The sequence below is a fragment of the Pleurodeles waltl genome, chromosome 6 (assembly GCF_031143425.1).
Source record: "Pleurodeles waltl isolate 20211129_DDA chromosome 6, aPleWal1.hap1.20221129, whole genome shotgun sequence".
Classification (NCBI taxonomy): domain Eukaryota; kingdom Metazoa; phylum Chordata; class Amphibia; order Caudata; family Salamandridae; genus Pleurodeles; species Pleurodeles waltl.
In genome coordinates, this window is record NC_090445.1 from 256,724,554 (window position 1) to 256,748,196 (window position 23,643).

Consider the following 23,643-nt stretch of genomic DNA (forward strand, 5'->3'; position numbering starts at 1 on the left):
GTAATACCGCCACCAGGCCGGCAGAAAAAATGGGATTTTGACCATGGTGGTTACCGCCATGCAAAACCGCCACTTTAACACACCGACCGCCAGGGTGGCAACGACCGCTGGGCTGGAGACTTCGGTCTCCAGCCCGGCGACCGTCACTAGATCACTGGAGGTATCATGACCCCGCATACCGCCATGGATTTTGTGGGGTTTTGTACCACCATGAAATCCATGGCGGTGAGCAATATCAGTGCCAGGGAATTCGTTCCCTGGCACTGATTGAGGTCTCCCCCTCCCCTGAGTCCTCACCCAACACCCACGATCCCCCTACCACCCCCCAAAGGTGGTAGGACCCCCTCCCCACCCCTGCTCCCTGCACCCCCTACACCCACAGAAACCCCCACACACACATCCCAACACCCCCTACACGCAAGCTCACACCACTCCTTTAACTCACACATGCACACATACATATACGTCACATTTCCCATACACACATTACACCCCCGCATGCATACACGCACTCACACAACCCCTCTACACACTCACACGCACACCCCCATGCACGCACACACCAGACAACACCCACCCACCCTCTCCCCTAACGGACGATCACCTTACCTGTTCCGGTGATCCTCCGGGAGGGAACGGGATCCATGGGGGCTGCTCACCCGCCAGCTCCCCATCACCAGAACACCGCCACGCCGAATACTGGGACGTAATTCGGTGGGTGGTGTTCTGATGATGTGGTGGTGACGGCGGAGCAGCCTCCACTTCACCGCCGTCCGCCAGTATGGCTGCTGGTGGCTCTCCATCCGAAAAAGGGTGGAGGGCTGCCAGCAGTCCCGGTATGGTTGGCGGAAGACCGCCACAACTGGCAGTCTTTGGCCCGGAGGAACCTCGGCGGTCTTAGAAAAAGACCGCCGAGGTTGAAATAAGGGCCTAAGTCCCCAGTGGTGGAGACTCTGCCTAGGTCCAAATTTCTTCAGAAGTCTGATCTTTTGGCTCTGCTCCGGTATCTGGGTGACAATCTGTGTATCCCTATGAAGGATGATGTCTCAAGTCCTAACTCAGGCCTTTTTCAACAATTTCATTCTTGCCCACCTGCTTATTTGGCTGTCAACAAAAAGTGTTAGATCTTCTTCTTCATGAATGGAAGCATCCTGAAAAGGTAGATCTGGCAAAAGTTTTAACTCGTCTTTATCCCCTAGCCAAAGGCAATGTTGAGGTCCCATCCACTTTGAGAGTTGATTCTCTGCTTTCTCATTTGGCTGGTCGTCCTTCTATTATGTCAGAGGAAGTTCCTATTTCTGACTTTGTTGAACGTAGGGTGGAGGCTTACTTGAAGAAGTGCTTTTATGGTCTAAACATGGCCCTTAGGGCTGCCATTTATGTGGTCTATGCCTCTCAATCTTTGGTAAGGACTTCCAATCTTTGACTTTGGCAATCCAGGAAGGAGTTGAATGTTCCTCTCTGTTTCCTAACATGGAGACTTAAGCTACGTTTTTGGGGGATGTTTCCTGTGATATCCTGAAATCCTCTGCTTCTGCTATGGCTTCTTCAGTTTCTGCCCGCCGACATGTGTATCTGCGTGATTGGAAGGTGGACTCTGCTCAGAAGGCAGGGTTGCTACATATGTCCTTCTCTGGTAGCTATCCTTTTGAGGAAGATTTGGAACCTATGCTCCATAAGGCTTTAAAAAATCAGAAACATGCCTAGATTGTTTGCTCCTACCAATGAAGTGACTTCTCTCAGAAGGTTCCTCCTAAAAAGCTCTCAAGGGGTCCCTCAGGTGCTTTCAGTCCTACTCTAGGTGGTCTTCCTCGTTTCCTGCTTACTCTTGTTCCAAGCCTCAGCCTCCACCTGCCCCTAAGGCAGGGAAGCGCTACTGGCTATTCCACCCTCCAAGTGGGAGATTGCCTTGCCTTTTAACTTTGGGCTTGGCAAAAACACGTGTCATACGCATGGGTGTTGCAGATCATCTCAGACAGATACTCCCTAGACTTCATCAGATATCCTCTCCAGTTTGGTCCAGTGGAATCTCTCTCACGCCCCTTCTGACCTCCCAGTTCTCTCTCAGGAGATTGCAGATTTAGTCAGGAAACGTGCAGTGGTGTCTGTTCCGTGCAGCAGCAGGAGATGAGTCTTTACTCTCCAGTCTTCCTTGTTCTGAAGCCTGCAGGGAAGATCAGGCTCATTTTCAGTCTCAAGCATCTGTACGTCTTCCTGAAGAAGACTTGTTTCAAGATGGACACTGTGTAATCCATTATTCCTCTGATTCACCCGGGAGAATAGCTGGCTTTCTTGGACTTGAGGGATGCATATCTGCACGTTTCCATTGCTCGGTCCCATCAATGGTTCTTTCGCTTCTGTGTAAGTAGCATTCACTGGCAGTTCAGCGTCCTTCCCTTTGGCCTTGCCATCTCTCCCAGAGTATTCACTGAGGTCATGGCCCCTCTGGTGGCTTATCTTCATGGACTTAGGGTGATGGTTCATTCCTACCTAGACAACTGGATGTTCCATTATCCAGTGTTGTCCATGCTTCAGTCACAAATTTGTTCTGTGTGCAAGACTCTGGAAGCTTTGGCCTACTTGTGATTTGGGAGAAGTCACATCTTACCCTTACAAATGATCTGCAGTTCATTGGGGCCCACTTCTGGATGCCTGTGGGGTTGGTCAGTCTACCCTTTTTCTCATGCCAATACTTACATCCCAGCCTCCTCGTTCCTTCCCGTACCACAACCTGACCCCCTTGGTTCTTAGAGCCTGGGGATATACAGGATGTTTTCTGGGCTCCATGCCTCTTTATCACTAGGAGGTGAAGTGATATTAGAGATTATGAAGGGGGAGGGAGGGTTTGCCTTTTTGATTGGTTCTGGCTATGACACGTGGGCCTTTGTGGAGGTGAAACACCTCATATAAGTATTGGGATGAGAAATAGGGTATTCAAGGTAATGAGAATTACCGTAAGTAATGAATTCATTAAGGGCCTCATTATGAGTTTGGCGGTCGAACGAGCCGACTGCCAATCTCACGGAGAAGAGACCGCTGCAGAGCTGGCAGTCTCCCGCCCGGCCCCATTATGAAGTTTCCGCTGGGCTGACCAATGAAAACCTCCATATTTGGAGGTTTCCGGCAGTCAGCCCAGTGGAAACAGTGCCTCAGCATTGGTCTCGGCTCCACACGGAGCTGAAGCCAATGTCATTGCACAGAAGGAGTCTCTGGCACCCTCAGAATGTGCAGTCTGCACAGCACAGTGCACAGCAGACAGTGCGTATTTCGAGGGTGCTGGCCAGGGGGGGCCCTGCACTGCCCATAACATGGTCGAGGTCCCGCCATGGAAAAGCTGCTGAAACTGGACTCAAGATCAGAGCTGTGGCACTGAACTCAGCATCACTGTGGCGGACCATGACTGTAATCACTGCCATGCTGCCAAGAATCATGCTCCTAGTGTGGACAGAGGTCCCCTGGTGGTCCAACCGACAGGGTTGTAATGTTGCAGTCAGACCGCCTGGAGTGTGACAGTCAAACCACCGCGAGGCTGGCGGTCTCAAGACCACCAGGCTTGTAATGATGCCCTAAACAATTTGTGAAAAGTTTAAAATTGTCTAAGAATGTATGGGGTTGAGGGAATCCCCTAACGGTTGCAGTATCACCCCCTTCCCTGAAATGCCACCTGTCCTGCCCTAGTGCAAAATTTACTAGAACAGGTAATCTATAAAACTAGCAGAGTATCAATTGATGCATGTCTGTTCTGGAGGCATACATGTAAGTTAATTCTGGTTTTGAAACCCCAGATCTTGAGAATATTTTCCTGGCTTTTGAGAGCCATGTCCTAAGTAGCTACACTAAAGAGGGAATGCAGATTAAGGAAAAATGCAGTCCAATGTAATACTTATATCCTACAATTAGACAACTAACAAATTCTACCAGTGGGGTAGAGAAGACCCAACATCAGATCTCTGGATGCATGGAGAACGAGGAATGGACAGAAGGAGCGGCCCACGAATGACAAGCCCCACAATCTAGATAATTTCTCAGTGCATCCTGACAGGACACCAATCACAAGTCAATCAGAGTTTTCTATTTCACAAGGAAATATCACTACATAAGTTGCTAGGAGGTGCCCCTTCTGCACAGTAACAAAAACAGTTCCAGAAGTGTTCTGGTCTTATTGTGACCAGTGAAATGCAATTTAGGCCCAGTGGAGGAAAAGCTTTGGACCACAAGTCTGGTCAGACTGCAACCCACTTTTGAATACCCAATGAAGCATAACTAAAGTGATGAATAAAAATGTGGACCAACTTTCCTGAATGGCTGTCAATTTCTCCTGGTTGCGAGTTCACTAAAGTCAGTCCTACTTGACCCCCTTTCTAAATGCATGACATTATCTGTGTCTAATTGTAAACAACTTATTTATAGCTTACCTTTCTATCAAACTAATAACTTAGTAAGTAATGCATCCAATGACATGTCTCTCTCGTCATCAAAGCGAAAAGTGAAAACAATGCAAAGTCTTCCACATTTCTAAATAAGATGTAAGGAATATTCCGTCTTTCACATGTTGCTGGCTTAGGGTAATTTAAGAATTAGTTGGGGGTCATACAGTCTCTTAGAACCTCTTTAACATGAACCCCACTGCATAATTGTGATTTTCTGATGTACATTCCTATACAAAAGAGTTTAGTACAGTTGGTAAATCTCTATATTCCTGCTTATTGTAGATCAATTTGAATAGATAAGTCAGAAAGTCTACATGTGCTACAAAGCCAGATGAGCAATGAGCGGAAGAGAAATAGCTCTGGGACAGCCAGTTCACAAATGTGAAACAGGCATTTGCAATACCACAGGTCTCACATTTTCTTGAGTTAGAGCTATTGGCATTGTAAATTCATAACAGGACATTTCTTGCCACATAAATTGGTCAACCCGGCCTCATGATTTGATCTCTTCCCACATAGAACTAAAGCACTTCCATTCTCCTTCTTTCTCTATCTGTAGGAAAAAATGAAAATGTTGTTCTTTAGCATCCTATTTTAAATCTACCATACTAATTCCAATTGAATACCACTTTCACTACCCCACCATCGGAGTTGCTGTCTGTCTAACAACATTTCCTAAAAAAAGACACAAGACAGCCACAGAGGAGAAATAAACTAGAAGCGTCACCCAAACATATCAAGAGTGTTCAAACAGTCATAGCTTTGAGGATTTCTCTTTTATGTAAAGCATTTATCAATGTCAAGTGTTTTAAGGGGAGAGCCACAAGAAATGACTCTGATTAGGTAACTATGAACAATGTGACCAGCACTTCAGCCCGCTGATCGACTTCACATTGTTGTGCCTGTTCGCACTGAGCGCTCCATGAATGCCATGCAGCAGGAAGGGGCGAGACAAAGGGTTGAAAACTTTTTGTACTTACACCATCCGATGCAGATGAACATCCACTTGCGCAGTTTGTCAGTGGAGTAGGTCAGGACTATTGCAGTGTGGAGGTAGCAGCCCTCTCCAAACATCCAAAAGAAATTTGTCACGTAGAAATAATTGTGTGCTGCAGTCACGAGCCTGCACCAAATCTAGGAGAGAGCGAGAGAGAAGTTAGATGCATTTTGTGTTCTTGTGGATTGTATGTAATATTTTGACTTTATGATTAGGGCTCCCGCTTTTATAGGATTTATTTTTGAGCCATTTCAACATGCAACTATCAATTATTTTATATGTGATTATCTGTGCAACTATCAATTATTTTATATGTGATTATCTGTGTTTAACCATATTCAGTGTAGTCTTTTTAGGTGTTGTGGAAAAAATGTATGTCAACTTCTAAACTTCAGCATTTATTTTATGAATAATTGAACACTCATATTTCAATGTCTTGTGTGATTCCATAAGTACCCATATATGCTACATCAATACACCCATATGGACAGTTATTGTGCTGCTAGCCATAACTGAAAGCAATGTGAATCACTCATAAAATGCATATTTTCCATTTTTACCTATATTTAAAAATAAATACAGCGAAATAGATGGTTTTATGTCTGCATTTATCTGTTCAAATCAGTGAAAACCGGAAGCCTTAATTAAGATGCATAGGCCTAATTTTAAGAAGGGCCTAGTGTCACATTACTGTCATTTTTTGTTTTTTTACGCTATGGTAATAGATTGGCAAAAATGCTGCGCCAAATTTACAAAGTAGTGCAATGCACGCATTGCGCGACTTTGTAAAGCCTTGCGCCACATTATACCTGCTCCAGGCATAATGAATGCAAGGAGGAGGCCCAGAGAAATGGCGCAGTGGAATCTATGAGATTCCATTATGCCATTTTTCTCATCATTGTTAAGCCTACTCAGTGTAGGCGTTAAATTGAGACACACCATTGTTTATAATGGGCCTCTGTGTACTTTGCAGGATTAGGACAAACATTTTTGGCACTAATCCTGCAAAGTACCACAATAGCGTCAGAAATTATGACACTATTGATCCTAACGTGCGCCGTGGTATAATTAATACAGCACACACATGGTGGTGTTAGAGGGGGGTAATGGGGCGCAAGAAAAGTGGCACATTATGTAATGAAGCACCGCTTTTCTTAAATCTAGGACAACGATTTAATTGTGTTAGATGATCCTCTAAGGTTAGGTGTTTTGCTGAGGACAGAGGGATCATATGTGTCAAAGGCAATCACAAGAGGCTGCCTGCAAGGTTGAAAAACTTAAGGAGGTTACAATGACCTTTAGAAATCTGTGGGATGGTCTGTGGGGATTGCTCAGGATGTTTATGGATTTCAGGGCATGCATGAAATGGTAGTAATCTGCGGAGACTGTGAAATATGTTCAAAATCTCTGAGCAATTATATGCGTTTTTAGTAATCTGTAGGGAAGTGTAGGAGATGTGGCAATTTATTGATCTTTTAAGGTTTAAGGATTATGTGAGATATGTATAACTTGTGAGGATTATTTTATTTGTCTTTACCCTCTCAAGATCATTTTAGCAACTATGCATTAGTGAGGACTGTCTGCAAAACTAGTGATCTCAGAAAAATCTCTGGGCAATCATTTGCATTTTTAGTAATCTGTAGAGAAATGTGGGCGATGTGACAATTTATTGAATTTTTAAGATTTAAGCATTGTATGAAATAAGTATAACTTTTGAGGGTTATTTGATTTGTGGTTACCCTCTCAAGATCATTTTAGAAAGTATGCATGTGTGAGGATTGACTGCGAAAACTAGTGATCGAGAATAATGTAAGTGAAGTTTAGATTGCGTGAGTTAGTAGTAAAAAAAGTTGATAGCATGATATTTGAACACCAGTCTAAGAAATTGGGGTCTCTAGTTGGCAGTGGTTTGCACCCTGTCCAATTAGGGACCCTCACTGTAGTCAGGGTAAGGAAGCCACACAGCTAAGATAACCTCTGCTCACTCCCTTGGTAGCTTGGCACAAGCAGTTAGGCTTATTTTATAGGCAATGTGTAAAGGATTTGTACATGCACACACACACACACACACACAGAGTAACACTGTGATAACACTACAAATGTACTCCACACCAGTTTAGGCAAATAGTCAATATTTATCTGAGTACAAGACAAAACCTACAAAAATCCAACATACTCGAATAAAGATATCACTTTTTAAAGGTTTAAATGACTCTTAATCCATAGGAAACAATAATTGCATCTTTTTAGCACAAAGCACCTGAGATGCATGAAAAACAAAGACGATGCAGGCCGCAGAGAAGGTGAGGCACCAAAAAGTAAAGCGATGCATCAGTTTCTTACTGCACTGGCTAGGTTATGCGTCAATCCTTTCTTTGCAGGAGAGGCAATGCTTCAGTTCCTTACAGGCAGGGGAGGTGAAGTGTCAACTCTTTCCTCGCAGGAAAGGCAATGCGTTGAGTTCTGGACATGCAGCCTCGGTTTCCTACCGCCATGCAGGGTTGATGAGAAATTGATTCCCCGGTGGCGATGCGTGGAAAGTTCAGACGCTGCATCAATGCCACAGCCGCAAGATAGGGGCTGCTTTTATTCTCCAGCTGGGGGTAAGGTGTAGCATCAAGTTTTCAGCTGTGGCACGTTGGTGCATGGATTTTCTCCTCCAGGTCATCAGCTCACACTTCCAAGGGCCCAGGGACTGGAGTTGCCACCATTTGGCAAGTCAAGGCTCTCAGCAGAACAGCCCAGGCACTGCCAGATTAGGTCTTTGATGTCCCTGAGATTTCTTAACAAGAGGCAAACTCAGTTCAAGCCCTTGGAGATCCTTGGGAAGCAGAATGCAGAAAGCAAAGTCCGGTCCTTTCACTTCCAGGAGAGAAGCAGCAAGCAGAAGGCCATCACAACAAAGCAACAGGCAGAGTGACAGTCCCTCCTAAAGCATCAAGCTCTTCTTCCAGGCAGAATGTGCTCAGTCCAGAACTGTTCTGACTATGTGATATCAGAGGTCCAGTACTTATACCCATTTCTGTCTTTGAAGTAGGCAAACTTCATAAAGTCTTTGTAGTGCACAAGACCCTGCCCTTTCCTGCCCTGGCCCCAGACGCACTCTAGGGGGTTGGAGACTGCATGAGGACAGGCACAGCCTTTTTCAGGTGCAAGCGTCAGCTCTTCCCACCACTCTAACTCAGGAAGACCCATCAGTCTGGTAATGGTCCATCAGGATATGTAGGCACACCTCAGCTTCCTTTGTGTGATTTTCTAGAGTTAATGCACAAACAGCCCAACTATCATCTTTACCCACACGCGTATTCAGCAGACAGGCAGAGGCACAGAATGGTTAAGCAAGAAAATGCCCACTTTCTAAAAGTGGCATTTTCAAATGTACAATTCCAAAAACAATTTCATCAAAACGTGCATTTCCAAATTGTGAGTTCAAAGGTCCAAACCTCCACACCGCTATCTGCTCCCAGAGTGAAATTACACTTAACAGATATTTCAGGGCAATCCACATGTTACTCCATGCAAGAGAAAGGCTTTTCAATAGTGAAAAACACATTTAGCAATATTTCACTGTAAGGACATGTAAAACACACCAATAGATGCCCTACTTTTTAATTACAATGCACCCTTCCCATGGGGCAGCCTTGGGACTACCTTGGGGGTGCCTTACAGGCAATTAAAGGGAAGGTTTGGGCCTGGCAAGAGGGCACACTTGCCAGGTCAAGATGGCAGTTTACACATGCGCACACAGACACTGTAATGTCAGGTCTGAGACATATTTGCAGAACTACTCATGTAGGTGGCACAATCAGTATTGCAGGCCCACTAGCAGCATTTGGTTTACAGGCCCTGGGCACACCTGGTGCACTATACTAGGGATCTACTAGTAAATCAAATAGATTTCAATTTAGAGCACAGAAACTTTACTACAGTGCAGTACATGATGACGCACTTTCAAATATTGTGGTTTTCCAACGTGTTTGATGAAAATTCTTCCTATACAACTGAAAAATACACAGGTTTGCAATTTTAATTACAATTACTGAATTTCAATAGCACTGCATTCTTCAACCTGGGAATTAGGAAACAGTGAATTAGCATTAGCAAGGTTTGAATTTCTGAATAGCAGCTCAAACACAGCTGTCAGTCAGTGGCACTTAACTCCCTGAGCCGTACGTCAAGGTGGGCCTGAGTGAGGCGATGACAAAAGCTGAATTCGATACAGATAAATAAACTGCACTTGAGTCTATCGGCCTTAAATATTTTAAGGGTTGCTTCTTTAGGAATGTTAATATGTGTTACCCTAATTATAATCAGTTGATTAGTTTTTTAATTGGAATCAAATAATATTTATTTAAATAATTGCACACACAGGTGTAAATCAGTGACATTCAAAGCGGAGATCTAAATGTGACTAATTTTTCATTACACTACATTGATCAGAATAAGTTTAAGTTCAGTGATAAGTGACGTGAATTTAGATATGAACGCAACATTGTGATAGGTCATTTTCCTGACAACAAGCCTGTGGAGCCAAAGTGTTGTCCTTTGAATGTGCTATGTAACCAAAGACACCAGATTTGCAGGCTCATGTCAATGTGCTTTTGTAAAAAAGCAGTATCGGGCTCTCCATTTTGAGAAGAATTGCATATTTTTTTTATCAAGAACGGTTTACTTGGAGGTGGCCTACACAGTGTGGTGTGGTCTGTAGAGTAGAAGGCGCTCTGTGGAGTCACATATGGTGTATGAAGTAGAATGAGTCCATACATTTGTATATGAGCTCTTCAGTGTCACAGAACATCCACCGGTAGGCCGCATATTCTGCAGGTGTAAGGGATAGTTTGGAAACATGGGTCTTTCCAAAGGAGGAGTTGATAGTGGCCATTGGGCATGTGGAGTAGTCATAATATTATGGGTTGTTGCTTGTAAGGCTTAGCAGAGTTACAAAGAGATCCAAAGAACTTTGGAGAGAACAAGTAACCACAAGAAAGAGCCCATAGGGACTCCAAGCAAATACCCTACGAGTCCTTCTGGTGGCACCCTAGAATAAAGCAATGGTGCCCAGTTAATCACCTGGGCAACTCTAAGCCTGAGAAACTGAAGTCTTGCCTGGTGCACCTTGCCTCTTTGTTTGAGTTATTTTTCTGGACTATGGTGTCCTGATGTGTGGTGAAACCTCCATCATTCAACACCAGATGTTGCATATTCCTGGTCCTCATTGGCTATTTAGGAGGGAAGCCAGTTTTGTCACTGGTTTCCCTTGGCCTGCCCCGAAGTTCACTCATTACCTTACCAAATAAACTTGCAACATATCTTTCTATAAAGAGAATTTGTGTGGTCTCAGTCATTTGTTTGTGGATGTATCCTCTGCATGATTTTGTACGGTACAATCCAGTGTGGGTGTGCCTGGCTATGGGATATCTGCGGTAAGTATTTCACATTTGCAAAAGCAGTGCAACTGACTCTGAATGATGAGAAAGTACCTATCCACAAAGCACAAATCTGTGTTGTAATTCCGTATTGCCACTGCAAATCGCAGTGCACAGATTGTAGTCCCTTGTGGGTGCTGGCGGCAAAGGATCATTCCTTCCTGTTTATAACTAACAATGCAGTAAAGTATGGAATTCTCAACAATTGCTGAGGGTCCACATTTTCTCAAGTATACCCTGCCAATTGTGCCAATAGCAGAACCTTTGAGAAACTGGCTAAAAAGTATTTTTGGTTGTTTTGCACAGAGTTCCCCAGTCTCTGACAGTGCTGACAAGCAATGCCCAAAGCATGTCATGTGTAGGTATATCTCCTGCCAGAGAGATCTTACATTTTGCCTCCACCCTTCTCCCCTCTGATCTACCCACACCCTCTTGTTACTAACTCCGCTCACATGCCCCATTAATGTCACTTTTACAGGATGTAATAGGCCAAGAAAAACAATGGAGGAAGAGGGGGAGTTTTGTTCTTCAATGATTCAATGATTCCTCGCCTCTAGAGCCGCGATTGTAGATGGCCATTGATCTAGAGTGGGAATGGGCATTGAAAATATACATGTGGATGTGTAGTTTTATTATTAAAATAGCATGCCTAAATGTGATTCTTAGCCTGTTAAACATGTGTTTCAAATAAGGAACATGTGGAACAATTAAATAAAGTGATCAGCCTGGTGGCACACAATTTGGTGAAGGTGGTAACAACAGCACTGGTAAGGAGATCTCTTGGTTCCACAACTACCAACCTAGCAATTAGACAAGGAAGGATTCGAACTTTGGAATTGAGTTTGACCTCAGGTAGCTGCCTTTTGATAGTGGGAGTCGGTATAGTGTGATCTTAGAGTAAGTCACCTCAAAATGAATAAGCCCCGTCCATTTATAGAACGTTTCAAAAAGTATTAATAATCCAAAGAGCAAGTGTCTGGTGATCCAGGACGTATCAATAGGGTAAGACTGTGATAAACGCATGGGCTCAGATGACTCGAATCATAGCAAGGGAGCCATGGAACTTAAAGCAAGTAAGATGCAATAGGTCTCGCATTTGCGATTGTTAGAGCATTCGGCATTGTAAATGCATAACTGGACTTTTCTTGCCACATAAATTGGTCAACCCTGCCTCATAATTTTGCCCTCCCTGCCACATAGTTTCTGTGACTCTGCAAATAACTGAAGCACTTCCATTTACTTTCTTCCTCCGTCTGCATTAAAAAATACAAATATTGCCATTTAACATCCTAATTTTAATCTGCCATGCTAATTAGAATAGAATACCAATTTCACTCCACTATTGCTGGCTGACTAACAGAAGTGCTGGAGGAAGGCTAGGAGTAGAAATATTAAAAATAGCCTTTAAAGTTTTGCTAAATTATTGATGCATGTTGGATGTTGTGACACGGTGAGCATGCGGAGAGTGACAACACATGCGGAGAGTGACAACACGAGCGCTTGAGTGTTTAAAGAGAGAAAATTAAAGATACCTCATACACTAAATAATCTCTGCTTATTGAAAACAGTGCTGTGACCGCGTAGGTATGAAAGAAAGAAATATCACCCTTTACAAAGGCAACAGAGTAGTTTAGTGGGTGCAGATGACACTTAGTAAAGGATTGGCCTTATGTTAGTGAAATGTTAGTGAAATTACTGAAGAATGGTAGAGGAGGAGGCTGAAGGTGACCTTTCTGTAGCAGCAAGATTTTGTCTATGCTAGGCCCACTTTTAATTAAAGCGTTAACAGTTTACACGTCTTTGTAAATATTTTGGAGATAGCCCTGCTCTGAGGAGGCAAAGGATTCCGAGTCTGTCGCTTATGAAGCAGTAATTAGTCTTATCCAGCAAAAGGTTGCAAATGTTGAAAGCATTCAAGATAGTCATCATTGTCAGCGTGTTAGCCAGAAAGCAGTTCGAACCAAAACACACATACAGGACTGGAGCACAGAGTCTGAGTCCCAGGAAAAACAAATCCTTTGTCAAAGTTTGCGTTGAGTGAGCACTTTCTGGTCACTAAACAAAACGCCATTCTTTGCTTTTCTAATCAACTTTATTGTTTTGTAATCAGAAATGCTCACACGAAGCATACTTTGAAAACGTTTTTATTTGTTTTGCTGGGATCCCGACCCTGGTGTTTTTGTCTGAATGGCTTTTATAAAATGTTTCAATGTTTATTTCAAATAAGCAAATTAAAGGGCCAACAACTGTGCATGTTTTCATCCAAAAGCTAAAAAAAAAAACAAGCAGCAAAGGTGGTGGGGGTGTCATCAGGATATTTAAGATGTAATAAAATGCTAATGGCATGGGCAGATGAAGTGATTTAGGAATATAATTAAAAATAAGTAACTCTGCAGGCAGGCAGGGGATAGACAACAAGCTTGGAGGAGATAACAACATAGCCTCTGGCTCAAAAAGCACTCAGAGCAACAGAGAAAAAAACGTCCCTGACAAAGATGCTCTAATGGGACAAGTGGAAGGGTGCAAGTACTAGGGGCATTGTTAGAAATGGGATCTTTGGTTCACAGTCAGGTTACCCCCTGTTCAAGCAAGGACCCTCACTCTAGCCAGGGTAAAAGAGAATAACCCTCAGCTAACCCCTGCTTACCCCCTTGGTAGCTTGGCAGAGCAGTAGGCTTAACTTCAGAGTGCTAGGTGTAAAGTATTTGTACCAACACACACAGTAACTTAATGAAAACACTACAAAATGACACAACACCAGTTTAGAAGAATAGGAAATATTTATCTAAACAAAACAAGACCAAAACGACAAAAATCCGACATACACAAGTCAAGTTATGAATTTTTAAAGATTGAACAAAAAAAAATAGCGCTTAGAAACACAGTGCTTCGATGAGGTTTTAACACGGTGTTGTGACAGAGTCGTTCCCAACAAGCCGACACCAGCGGCACCGGACATGGAGTCGCGTAGACCCCCAAGTACAGTACCTTTGGTGAAGAGTGAAAACAAGTTGATGCACTAAGTCAGGGATCGCAGTGTCTGTGCGAAACGTTGAATCCACGCACTTCAAGCGGCGGTCACGAAGTGGTGCATCAACTTCCACGGAGTCACGGACTTCAGCGGAGCTGCAGCGGCGTCGGGCCTGCGAAGGACGTTGCGATCACGGAGTCGGTTGCAGGCGGCGTCACCGGATTCAGCAGCAGCGTCGGTCCGAAGTCGATTTCCTTGGATTTCCACCAGCTTTCCTTTCAAGGGCCCAGGGACTGGATACGGCACCACTTGTCAGAGCAGGAGTCTCTCCAGAGACTCCTGGTGCTGGCAGAGAGAAGTCTTTGCTGACCCTGAGACTTCAAACAACAGGAGGCAAGCTCTAAATCAAGCCCTTGGAGATTTCTTCACAAGATGGAAGGCACACAAAGTCCAGTCTTTGCCCTCTTACTCTGGCAGAAGAGCAACTGCAGGATAGCTCCACAAAGCACAGTCACAGGCAGGGCAGCTCTTCTTCCTCAGCTCTTCAGCTCTTCTCCTGGCAGAGGTTCCTCTTGTTTCCAGAAGTGTTCTAAGGTCTGTGTTTTTGGGTGCCCTTCTTATACCCTTTCTCCTTTGAAGTAGGCCTACTTCAAAGTAAAGTCTCCTTTGAATGTGAAATCCTGCCTTGCCCAGGCCAGGCCCCAGACACTCACCAGGGGGTCAGAGACTGCATTGTGTGAGGACAGGCACAGCCCTTTCAGGTGTAAGTGACCACTCCTCCCCTCCATCCTAGCACAGATGGCTCATCAGGAAATGCAAGCTACACCCCAGCCCCTTTTGCGTCACTGTCTAGTGTGAGTTGCAACCAGCCCAACTGTCAAACTGACCCAGACAGGGAATCCACAAACAGGCAGAGTCACAGAAATGGTATAAGCAAGAGAATGCTCACTTTCTAAAAGTGGCATTTTCAAACGCACAATCTTAAAATCAACTTTACTAAAAGATGTATTTTTAAATTGTGAGCTCAGAGACCCCAAACTCCACATGTCCATCCGCTCCCAAAGAGAATCTACACTTTAATCAGATTTAAAGGTAGCCCCCATGTTAACCTATGACCTATGAGAGGGACAGGCCTTGCAACAGTGAAAAACTAAGTTAGCAATATTTCACTGTCAGGACATATAAACACATCACTATATGTCCTACCTTAATCATACACTGCACCCTGCCCTTGGGGCTACCTAGGGCCTACCTTATGGGTGCCTTACATGTAAGAAAAGGTTTGGTTTAGGCCTGGCAAGTGGGTACACTTGCCAAGTCGAATTTACAGTTACAACTGCACACACAGACACTGCAGTGGCAGGTCTGAGACATGATTACAGAGCTACTCATGTGGGTGGCACAACCAGTGCTGCAGGCCCACTAGTAGCATTTGATTTACAGGCCCTGGCACCTCTAGTGCACTTTACTAGGGACTTACCAGTAAATCAAATATGCCAATCATGGATAAACCAATCACATACAATTTACACAAAGAGCATATGCACTTTAGCACTGGTTAGCAGTGGTAAAGTGCTCAGAGTTCAAAAGCCAACAGCAACAGGTCAGAAAAAAATAGGAGGCAGGAGGCAAAAAGACTGGGGATGACCCTGCATAAGCAAAAAAGTTCAACAGGCGTACTCCATGGGAGAAGACAAAGGAGGAGAAGGTGGGATAAATAGGAAAGATTTACCACTTAGAAGCAAGGAGTTTTAAAGGACACTAACAAACTAATGAGAAGCAGTGGGGGAAATTAGGGTCCACAAAGGAGTACATACTAAAGTATATACAAGAGGTCTCGAATGCTTGACCTAAAAAATGGTTCCCCCAATTTGGATAGTAATAGGCAGTCATATGTTGGGCGCAGAGGCCAATCACACCCTTGAGCACCGGTAGCACTGCATTTACTGTACTAATGTAAGCTACAACACTCGTGGTGACAGGAAGGACGAGGATAAAGGTGCATGCGGTCTCCCCACAACCCCACTGCTGTGATTTCATCGGGCCTCTTGTTAACGCGCTGCCCACTAATTTTTATGTAGCTCTTCTGGAACCATGCAGCCTCATTTACTAGGACCCTGGTGACCGTATTAGAGTATTAGAATGTAAACTAGGATATTAAAGCTTCATTTGCATAATTCTCAATGGAAAATCAGTTCTCTTGGCTTGAGATACAGCGCGTGCTTGGTCAGGTTACACGAGCTCTAATAGGGATTGAAAATTAAATTGTCTCTGAATTTATGACTGAGCAAAGTGCAAAAGCAGATCAAATTAGCATGAACCTCTCTGCTCCATACCTTGAATTGCTATTTCTTCCTGGCAGAGCAAACACTGACAGGAGACATGTAAAAGATGTCAAGCCATATGAACACGGGCCAGACGCTTACATATGTTCATTGCAAAGGTTGCACGAGTGAGATTTTTAATTTAACTGTTCATTGAATGTCTATGCCTCGTCCCAGAAACCTTTCCCTTCTCAGGTTACTGCTGAAGAGGTGTCTGTGCACATGCAGTGAAGGTAATGAGTTACTTGCCATATTTTTCGGTCATGCACATTTGATTGTTTCAGAAGGGGAAATAAGTTTGCTAAATTTTACTGTATACTACAGTGGGGTGTACTCAAATTTTTATGTTCGTCATAAAATGTAAACTGTTTCTTATTGTTCTCCCTTTCAGCTGCACTACGTTAAAATATGTCCACTCCATGCCACATGCATGCATTGCACCACTTTGTAAATATGGTGTGGGGGAAATGCCAATTTAGCGCCACCTTAGCGTCAAGACAATGACGGTATGGTGGCGCTAAGGTGGCACTAGGGGCTCTTAACTCTGCCCCTAAGTCTTACAGCTTTCCATTTGCATGATAACTGCCATACAGGTTTCTAGGGGCCATATGTACGAACACATTTTCCCATAGACAAACAATGGGTAAAACCCTTTGCTACATCTGACCCCTAGGTTCCTTTCGATGGTGACAGTCTGTATGTGCTGAAAGGTTACAGGGAAGCGATCACACACTCTCCACTAACATCTGGGCTCTAATTCCTTTTCCTTCCTTTGTCGTGCTTTCTGATAAGCATTCACACGTCCTGCATCCCCTCTCGCTGATGCTAAGCTTCTGCGTCTTCTTAACCAGGTCTTTGCCTCTGACTATCTCTATGGCCTTTAGTTTTTCTTTCAACTCCGTATTATATATCTTCCTAGGTCTACATTGACAGATGAGCTGTCAGAAAGAACTTTTGCACTAAAATATGTACTATAGTGGTCTTCAGAGGACTAAATAATTCTCACCTGAAGACATCTGCCGTTTAGTTTATCACTCTGCCTCCTAGTGAGTGTTTTTTATCCTAATGCATGATGAGCCTTCTTTTCAGTATCTGGGAGGGACGATTTGGTGAACGCATAAGTCACCGTTTTCTAATGAAAGTAACACATTGTGCATATCAACTTAATAATAATTGGAAGTATTATGTTGACATGTATGTATATATGTGGAATAATACTTGCCCATCTAATTTTTTACCAGAGTTTATACATGTGATGGAGAAGAAGGAGCGCCCCTTGCACTCACAGGCAATATTTTGCTGCCTGTCACCCTCAGTGCGTGGTTAGACGTGCATGCTGCCAAAATCAGACTGGTATTGCCATGCTCGTGGTCACCCAGAGTAGTGGTTGGTGAGCTGCTTGAAGAGTGGTGCTGAGACTTCAGAATTCAGCGCTGGACTAAAGATGCCAACCTTAAGCTTTCTGTTTGAGTGCCAAATCAATACCATGAGTTTCTGGAAAGGGGCATGGTCGAGACTTATAACTATCCCTGTCCAAGATGGTGCTCTATCCTTAGAGCACTAAATGAGGCTACCAATCCACAATAAAAGATGGCAGTGCTGTCAGTTCCTATTTAAATCATATATAAGGAGGTACTTCCATATGATGGATGCATCACAACACATTCATCAAGTTATTTTTGTCATGTTCTTCATCCCCTTGCTACTATTTTTGTCCTTGATGTCATGGGGAGTTTGCTGTCTCACTAATAACTTTAATATTAATCTTTTTCAAACAAGAGCTGAAGATCTACAAGATTTCTAGGGAGGTGTTCAACCTTTTTTGTTTTACTTCTATTTGGAGCCCCTTTAAGAAGACACTTGGTACCTTTGACTTTTACTATTCGGTGATTCCTACCATGACCAATGGGTGGAGTCATGCTGGCATTGAAAAATGGGACTGAACACACCTCTAGTGCTTAATACAAATGTATCCTATTGTGTATGCTCCTGTCACTCATGCTTTCCCCAGGCGTGAGAGTTTTTTCTTGCTCCCTCCCACCCTTCTTACTTTCCTGTGGTGATGTGTGTACAGTACAGAGCATACCACTGCAAAACAGGTATTTAGCACTGAAAAATAGCGATTTCAAGCTGTGGTGATGCCTGTTTCTCGTAAAACCTCACAGTTTCACTAAGGAATGAGGAAAACACTTTGTGTATATCCATTTGCAATGTGAGTTGCTATTACCTTGCAAGATGGCAGAGGCCTTTCTCTATCAGTAATAAGGCTCTTCACTTTCCAATCTCTTTTTATGCTTAGTCCTAAGTTTTGAAGTTAAAGTTCAGAGTTAGTTCCAGTGACATTCAGGCAGGATGGTGTGATGTGAAAACATATATCCATGTCACATTTTTCCATTGAAAGCTCAGTGCTATCTATCAGGGACTGCTCTTGTGCTATGTGATTGGTGTTCACTATATACTAGATTGCCACTCGTTGCACAGTGCTTTCCATACTTTTCATTTGCATTCACTGCCACCTGCTTGCTGCACATAAAGCTCTTGAGACTTCAGTGCTGTTACACTGAAGAGTCAGGTCAATCTGTCTCCATTGGTGCTACATTTACTGCATCACAGAGCACTACAAGTTGTGTAACATAGCTGGGTATGCTAAATTAACTACTTTTTGCCCTATATGGCTTAATTCTTCATCTACTTCCCTGGTCAAATTTCAACTTCACAATGAATTTAGTTTTTGACTTGGTTTTTATTTGTACCTCATGATATGTTTTTTTTTAGTTGGCGCTACAAACAACAATGTACTCACCTGTTCTGCTGGTCATCTAAAGTCCAATTATTCAATATGTAGTCAAACTGTGATAGCAAATACAAGGTTTCTGTCTTTAATATGCTATCAACACAGGCCTGGAGAAATGTTGTTTGCAGACTTTATCACATTAGAGACAGACCTATTGGCTTTGCCAATATTTGTTCTAAACTGCTTCGGAATGGCACATTACTGTAATCAATAAGAACAAAACGGGAGGTTGGAGGAAATCCAGAGTACAGTCTGCCCTACTTAAAAGCTGTACATCAAAAAGATACTATGGGCAAGAAGTATTGCAATAGACTACAGCTGTGTATTTGTTCCCTAATGAAAATTAGAAAGAGTGAAATCATCTGTTAGCATGCCTAAAAGCCCTCACCCAACCAGAGGGTGCCATTCTTCATCACATGGCTCCAAGTCACATTGGTCAAAGCGTATGCCAATGTGAGCTACTGCCGTCATTGAAGGGAAGTCTTTAATATTCACTATTATAATTGTAATTGTATTTATATAGCACTTACTACCCATGACAAGGCGTCAAAGCAATTTTCCCCGAGTTGCACGCTACTCTGGAACCCAAAAGGATTAGTGGCGGATTAGTATAGGGATATATGAGTACAGTATTAGTTTTAGTATAGGGAGGTATGAGTTAATTAGAATGGACGACATGTGAGTCTGTTAGTTGTTTTGACTAGGATAATGGAGGGATAGAGGAGGGAAGAATCCAGAAGTGTTCATTGGGAGATCATAGTGGTAAGACGAGGTTTGGGATGAGTAAAGGAGAGGTGGATGATGGAAGACTCTGTAGAAAGGATTAGGGAGATTGTAGTAGTTAAATGGTGTTTGGGATGAGTGATAGGAGAGATAAATGAGGGAGAAGTAAGTAGGATTGTTTGGGAGATCATAGTCATTTAGTGAGGTTTGGGGTGAGCCAAGAGGAGTAGAGGAGGGAAGAGTCTGGGAACGGTTATTTTAGAGATCACAATAGTAGAATGGGGTTGGGATGCGTCAGAGAGTGGAGGTAGGGGATAGATTGATAGAGGTATAGGGTGAAGGTCAGACATAGTAAAGCTTTCGAGAGAGAAACGTTTTTCTTTAATTCTTTTTTTTTCCCTCTTCTACAGCAGGGTTAGAGTAGTAAATATATAGATACATGATTTACATAACTAAGGGAGTAAATGTGTAAGGAATATAATATATTGAGATTTAAAGTTGTATCGTATACATGCAAGCTTTCAAGAGTTACAGTATTTGAAGTTAATTTATTTGTGTAATTGTTGGACCTGGCCCTTTTTACAAGGTCATCCCCAATGTTTTTGCCTCCTTCTTCCCATTTTATCTGACCAGTTTTTGTTATCTTTAGGATTCTGGGCACTTTACCACTGCTAACCAGTGCAAGAGTGCATATGCTCTCTGTGTAAAATGTATGTGTGATTGGCTATCCATGACTGGCATATTTGATTTACTAGTCAGTCCCTAGTAGAAGTGCACTAGAGGTGCCCAGGTCCAGTAAATCAAATGATTCTAGTGGGCCTGCAGCACTGGTTGTGCCACCCACATTAGTAGCCCTGCAAACATGGCTCAAACCAGCCACTTCAGTGTCTGTAGGTACTGCTTTAAACTGTCAATTCGACTTGGTAAGTGTACCCACTTGCCAGGCCTAAACATTCGCTTTTCGTACATGCAGAGCACCCCTATGGTACGCCCTAGGTAGCCCCATGGGCAGAGTGTAGTGCATGTTAAAGGTGGGACATGTGTTACATGTCCTAACAGTGAAATACTGCTAAATTCAGTCTTCACTGATGCAAGGCCAATCTCACTCATAGGTTAACATGGGGGCTGTCTTTAAATAACTTTACGGTGTAGATTCCCTTTGAGAGCAGATAGAAATGTGGAATTTGGAGTATCTGAGCTCACAATTTAAAAATACATCTTGAGTGAAGTTGGTTTTTAGATTGTTTATTTGAAAACGACACTTTGAGAAAGTAGGCATTTACTTGCTTAAACCATTCTGTTTGTGGGTTCCCTGTCTAGGTCAGACTGACAGCCGGGCTGTTTGTGAATCTCCTTTGGACAGTGACACAAAGGGAGCTGGGATGTAGCCTCCATAACCTGATGAGCCATCTGTACTATACTGGAAGGACGAGTGGTCACTTACACCTGAATGGGCTGTGCCTGCCCTCTCACAATGCAGTCTCCAACCCCCTGGTGTGTGTCTGGCCTGGGCAAGGCAGGATCTTGCAAACAAAAGAGACTTCCCTTTGAAGTTTACCAACTTCAAAAGCAGGAAAGGCTATAAGTATCGGACCCAAAACCCCTGTAAATTAGATCACTTCCGGATTCAAGAGGAACCTCTGCCAAGGAGAAGAGATGAAGAGCTGAGGAAAAGTGCTGCCCCTGCCTGTGTTTTGTTGGGCTATCCTGCAGTTGCTGCTTCTGCCTGTGAAAGGGGACAAAGACTGGACTTTGTTATGCATTCCTGCTTGAGATGAATTTCCAAGGGCTTGGACTGAGCTTGACTCCTGTTTTGAAGCTCAGGGCCATCAAAGACTTTCTCTGCCAGCACCTGGACTCTCTGCTGAGACTCCTGCCCTGCCAAGTGGTGCCCTATCCAGTCCCTGGGCCCTTGAAAGTTTAAGTTGGCAGAACAAGAGCTCAAATCCATGCACAGACCACCGTGCGGGGAAATGTTGACACACCATCTGCAACGTGGCTGATAAACGTCACGGCACCGGCTTTGCAGCTAAAATCAACGCTCCACCTGCATAGCGGCTGGGAGATAAACACATCGTGGCTGGAGAAATGATGTGCAACACCTGCTTGCGGCTGCCTACAACAACGCAAACCCCACCCAGTGCAGTTTTCTAACACCATGCGACCGGTTTTCCACACATCGTCCCTGGACGTCAAAGTCCTCCCGACTATGAGCGGATCCGAGGTGTCCCGTCTGGAAATTGACACATCGTTCTCATGTGCGGGAGAAAAACAATGCATTGCTGACGTGACCGGAGAAGAAACAACACACAGCCTCCCTTGCGAGGAAGGAATCAACGCATCGCTGCTTTTTCCGACACACATTCACCCGTGCGGCTTATTTTTTACGCTTACCAGGTACTTTGTATAGGCTCAATGTTTCCATTGTTTTCTATGGAGTAAGACTCTTATTGTTTTGAACAATCATATCTTGACTTTTGTATGATGGATTTTTGTTGTTTTGGTCTTGTTTGATTTAGATAAATATTGCCCATTTTTGTAGTGTTTTCACTGTATTACTGTGTGTGTTGGTACAAATACTTTACACATTGCTTCTGAATTAAGTTACCTGCTCATGCCAAGCTAACAAAGGGGTGAGTGGGGGTTAACCAGGTGAGTTTCTCCTTTACTCAGACTAGAGTGAGGGTCCTAGCTTGGACAAAAGGTAACCTGACTGCCAACCTAAGACCCCATTTCTAACTGTACTTTTAGAACATTTTTTATCTTTCCTCAATATTTCAATAGTGAATTGCTTCCTGATAAATAGTTAAGATAATATTTACCTATTGTGATAGATAAAACAAAAACAGAGACTCATATGCATCTAATCAAGCGACTCATATAGAAATTCTGCAATGACCTATGAACATGCCAAATGTCGAATAATATACACATATATATATCTTTTCATAGAAACATACACATACATAATATATATCCACATACATACACATACAAATACATACATATTTACACTTAATTGAAGTGAAATATACATTTGTTAAACAGGCCTAAAGACTATGGCCCTCATTACGAGCCTGGCGGTCTGTGACCGCCAGGCTCGCGGTTGGCGGGAGCACCGCCGACAGCCTGGCGGTGCCCCTTAGGGCATTCTGACCGCGGCGCTTTGGCCGCGGTCAGTGCAGGAAAACCGGCGGTCTCCCGCCGGTTTTCCGCTGCCCGTCAGAATCCTCCAAGGCGGCGCAGCATGCTGCGCCGCCTTGGGGATTCTGACACCCCCTACCGCCATCCTGTTCCTGGCGGTTCGCCCGCCAGGAACAGGATGGCGGTAGGGGGTGTCGCGGGGCCCCTGGGGGCCCCTGCAGTGCCCATGCCAATGGCATGGGCACTGCAGGGGCCCCCGTAAGAGGGCCCCGCTTGTATTTCACTGTCTGCATAGCAGACAGTGAAATACGCGACGGGTGCAGTAGCACCCGTCGCACCTTCCCACTCCGCCGGCTCGATTCCGAGCCGGCGTCCTCGTGGGAAGGTTGTTTCCCGCTGGGCTGGCGGGCGGCCTTAAGGCGGCCGCCCGCCTGCCCAGCGGGAAACTCAGAATGCCGGCCGCGGTCTTCAGACCGCGGTGCGGTATTCCTGCGGCGCAACTTTGGCGGGCGGCCTCCGCCGCCCGTCAAAGTTGTAATGAGGGCCTATGTATATATCTTCTAAGATAAAATAGTTATTTTACCTTTTTGTACAAAGAAATCACATATCTAGATATATACACATAATCAAATTATAACATGTTTACACACACAGGGATATGCAGCCCATTGCTGTTTGAGGTTGGTGGTAGTCTTCTGAAAATAAGATAGTTATCAGTGGATCTTATATTTTGAGGTAATGAATTTCATAGTTTGGCTGCTTTTATTATTGTATTTTTCTTGTAAGGTGGTGAATTGAGGCAGGGCGACAATCTTGAACAGAGGTTTCTTTGTT

At 43.9% G+C, this 23,643-nt stretch overlaps 1 protein-coding gene and 1 long non-coding RNA gene across 2 annotated transcripts in view; one reads left to right on the plus strand and one right to left on the minus strand.

Moving 5' to 3' along the window:
* The window catches only part of LOC138299622 (corticotropin-releasing factor receptor 1), a 1,731,194-nt gene that overhangs the window by 246,198 nt on the left and 1,461,353 nt on the right, over window positions 1-23,643 (minus strand). The window contains exon 7 of the mRNA XM_069238054.1: window positions 5,411-5,564. Coding sequence (XP_069094155.1) covers window positions 5,411-5,564 — 154 coding nt within the window. The remainder of the gene's footprint in view (window positions 1-5,410; window positions 5,565-23,643) is intronic.
* LOC138299623 (uncharacterized) overlaps window positions 1-23,643 on the plus strand; it is a 191,352-nt gene that overhangs the window by 92,671 nt on the left and 75,038 nt on the right. The gene's annotated exons all lie outside the window — the stretch shown is intronic.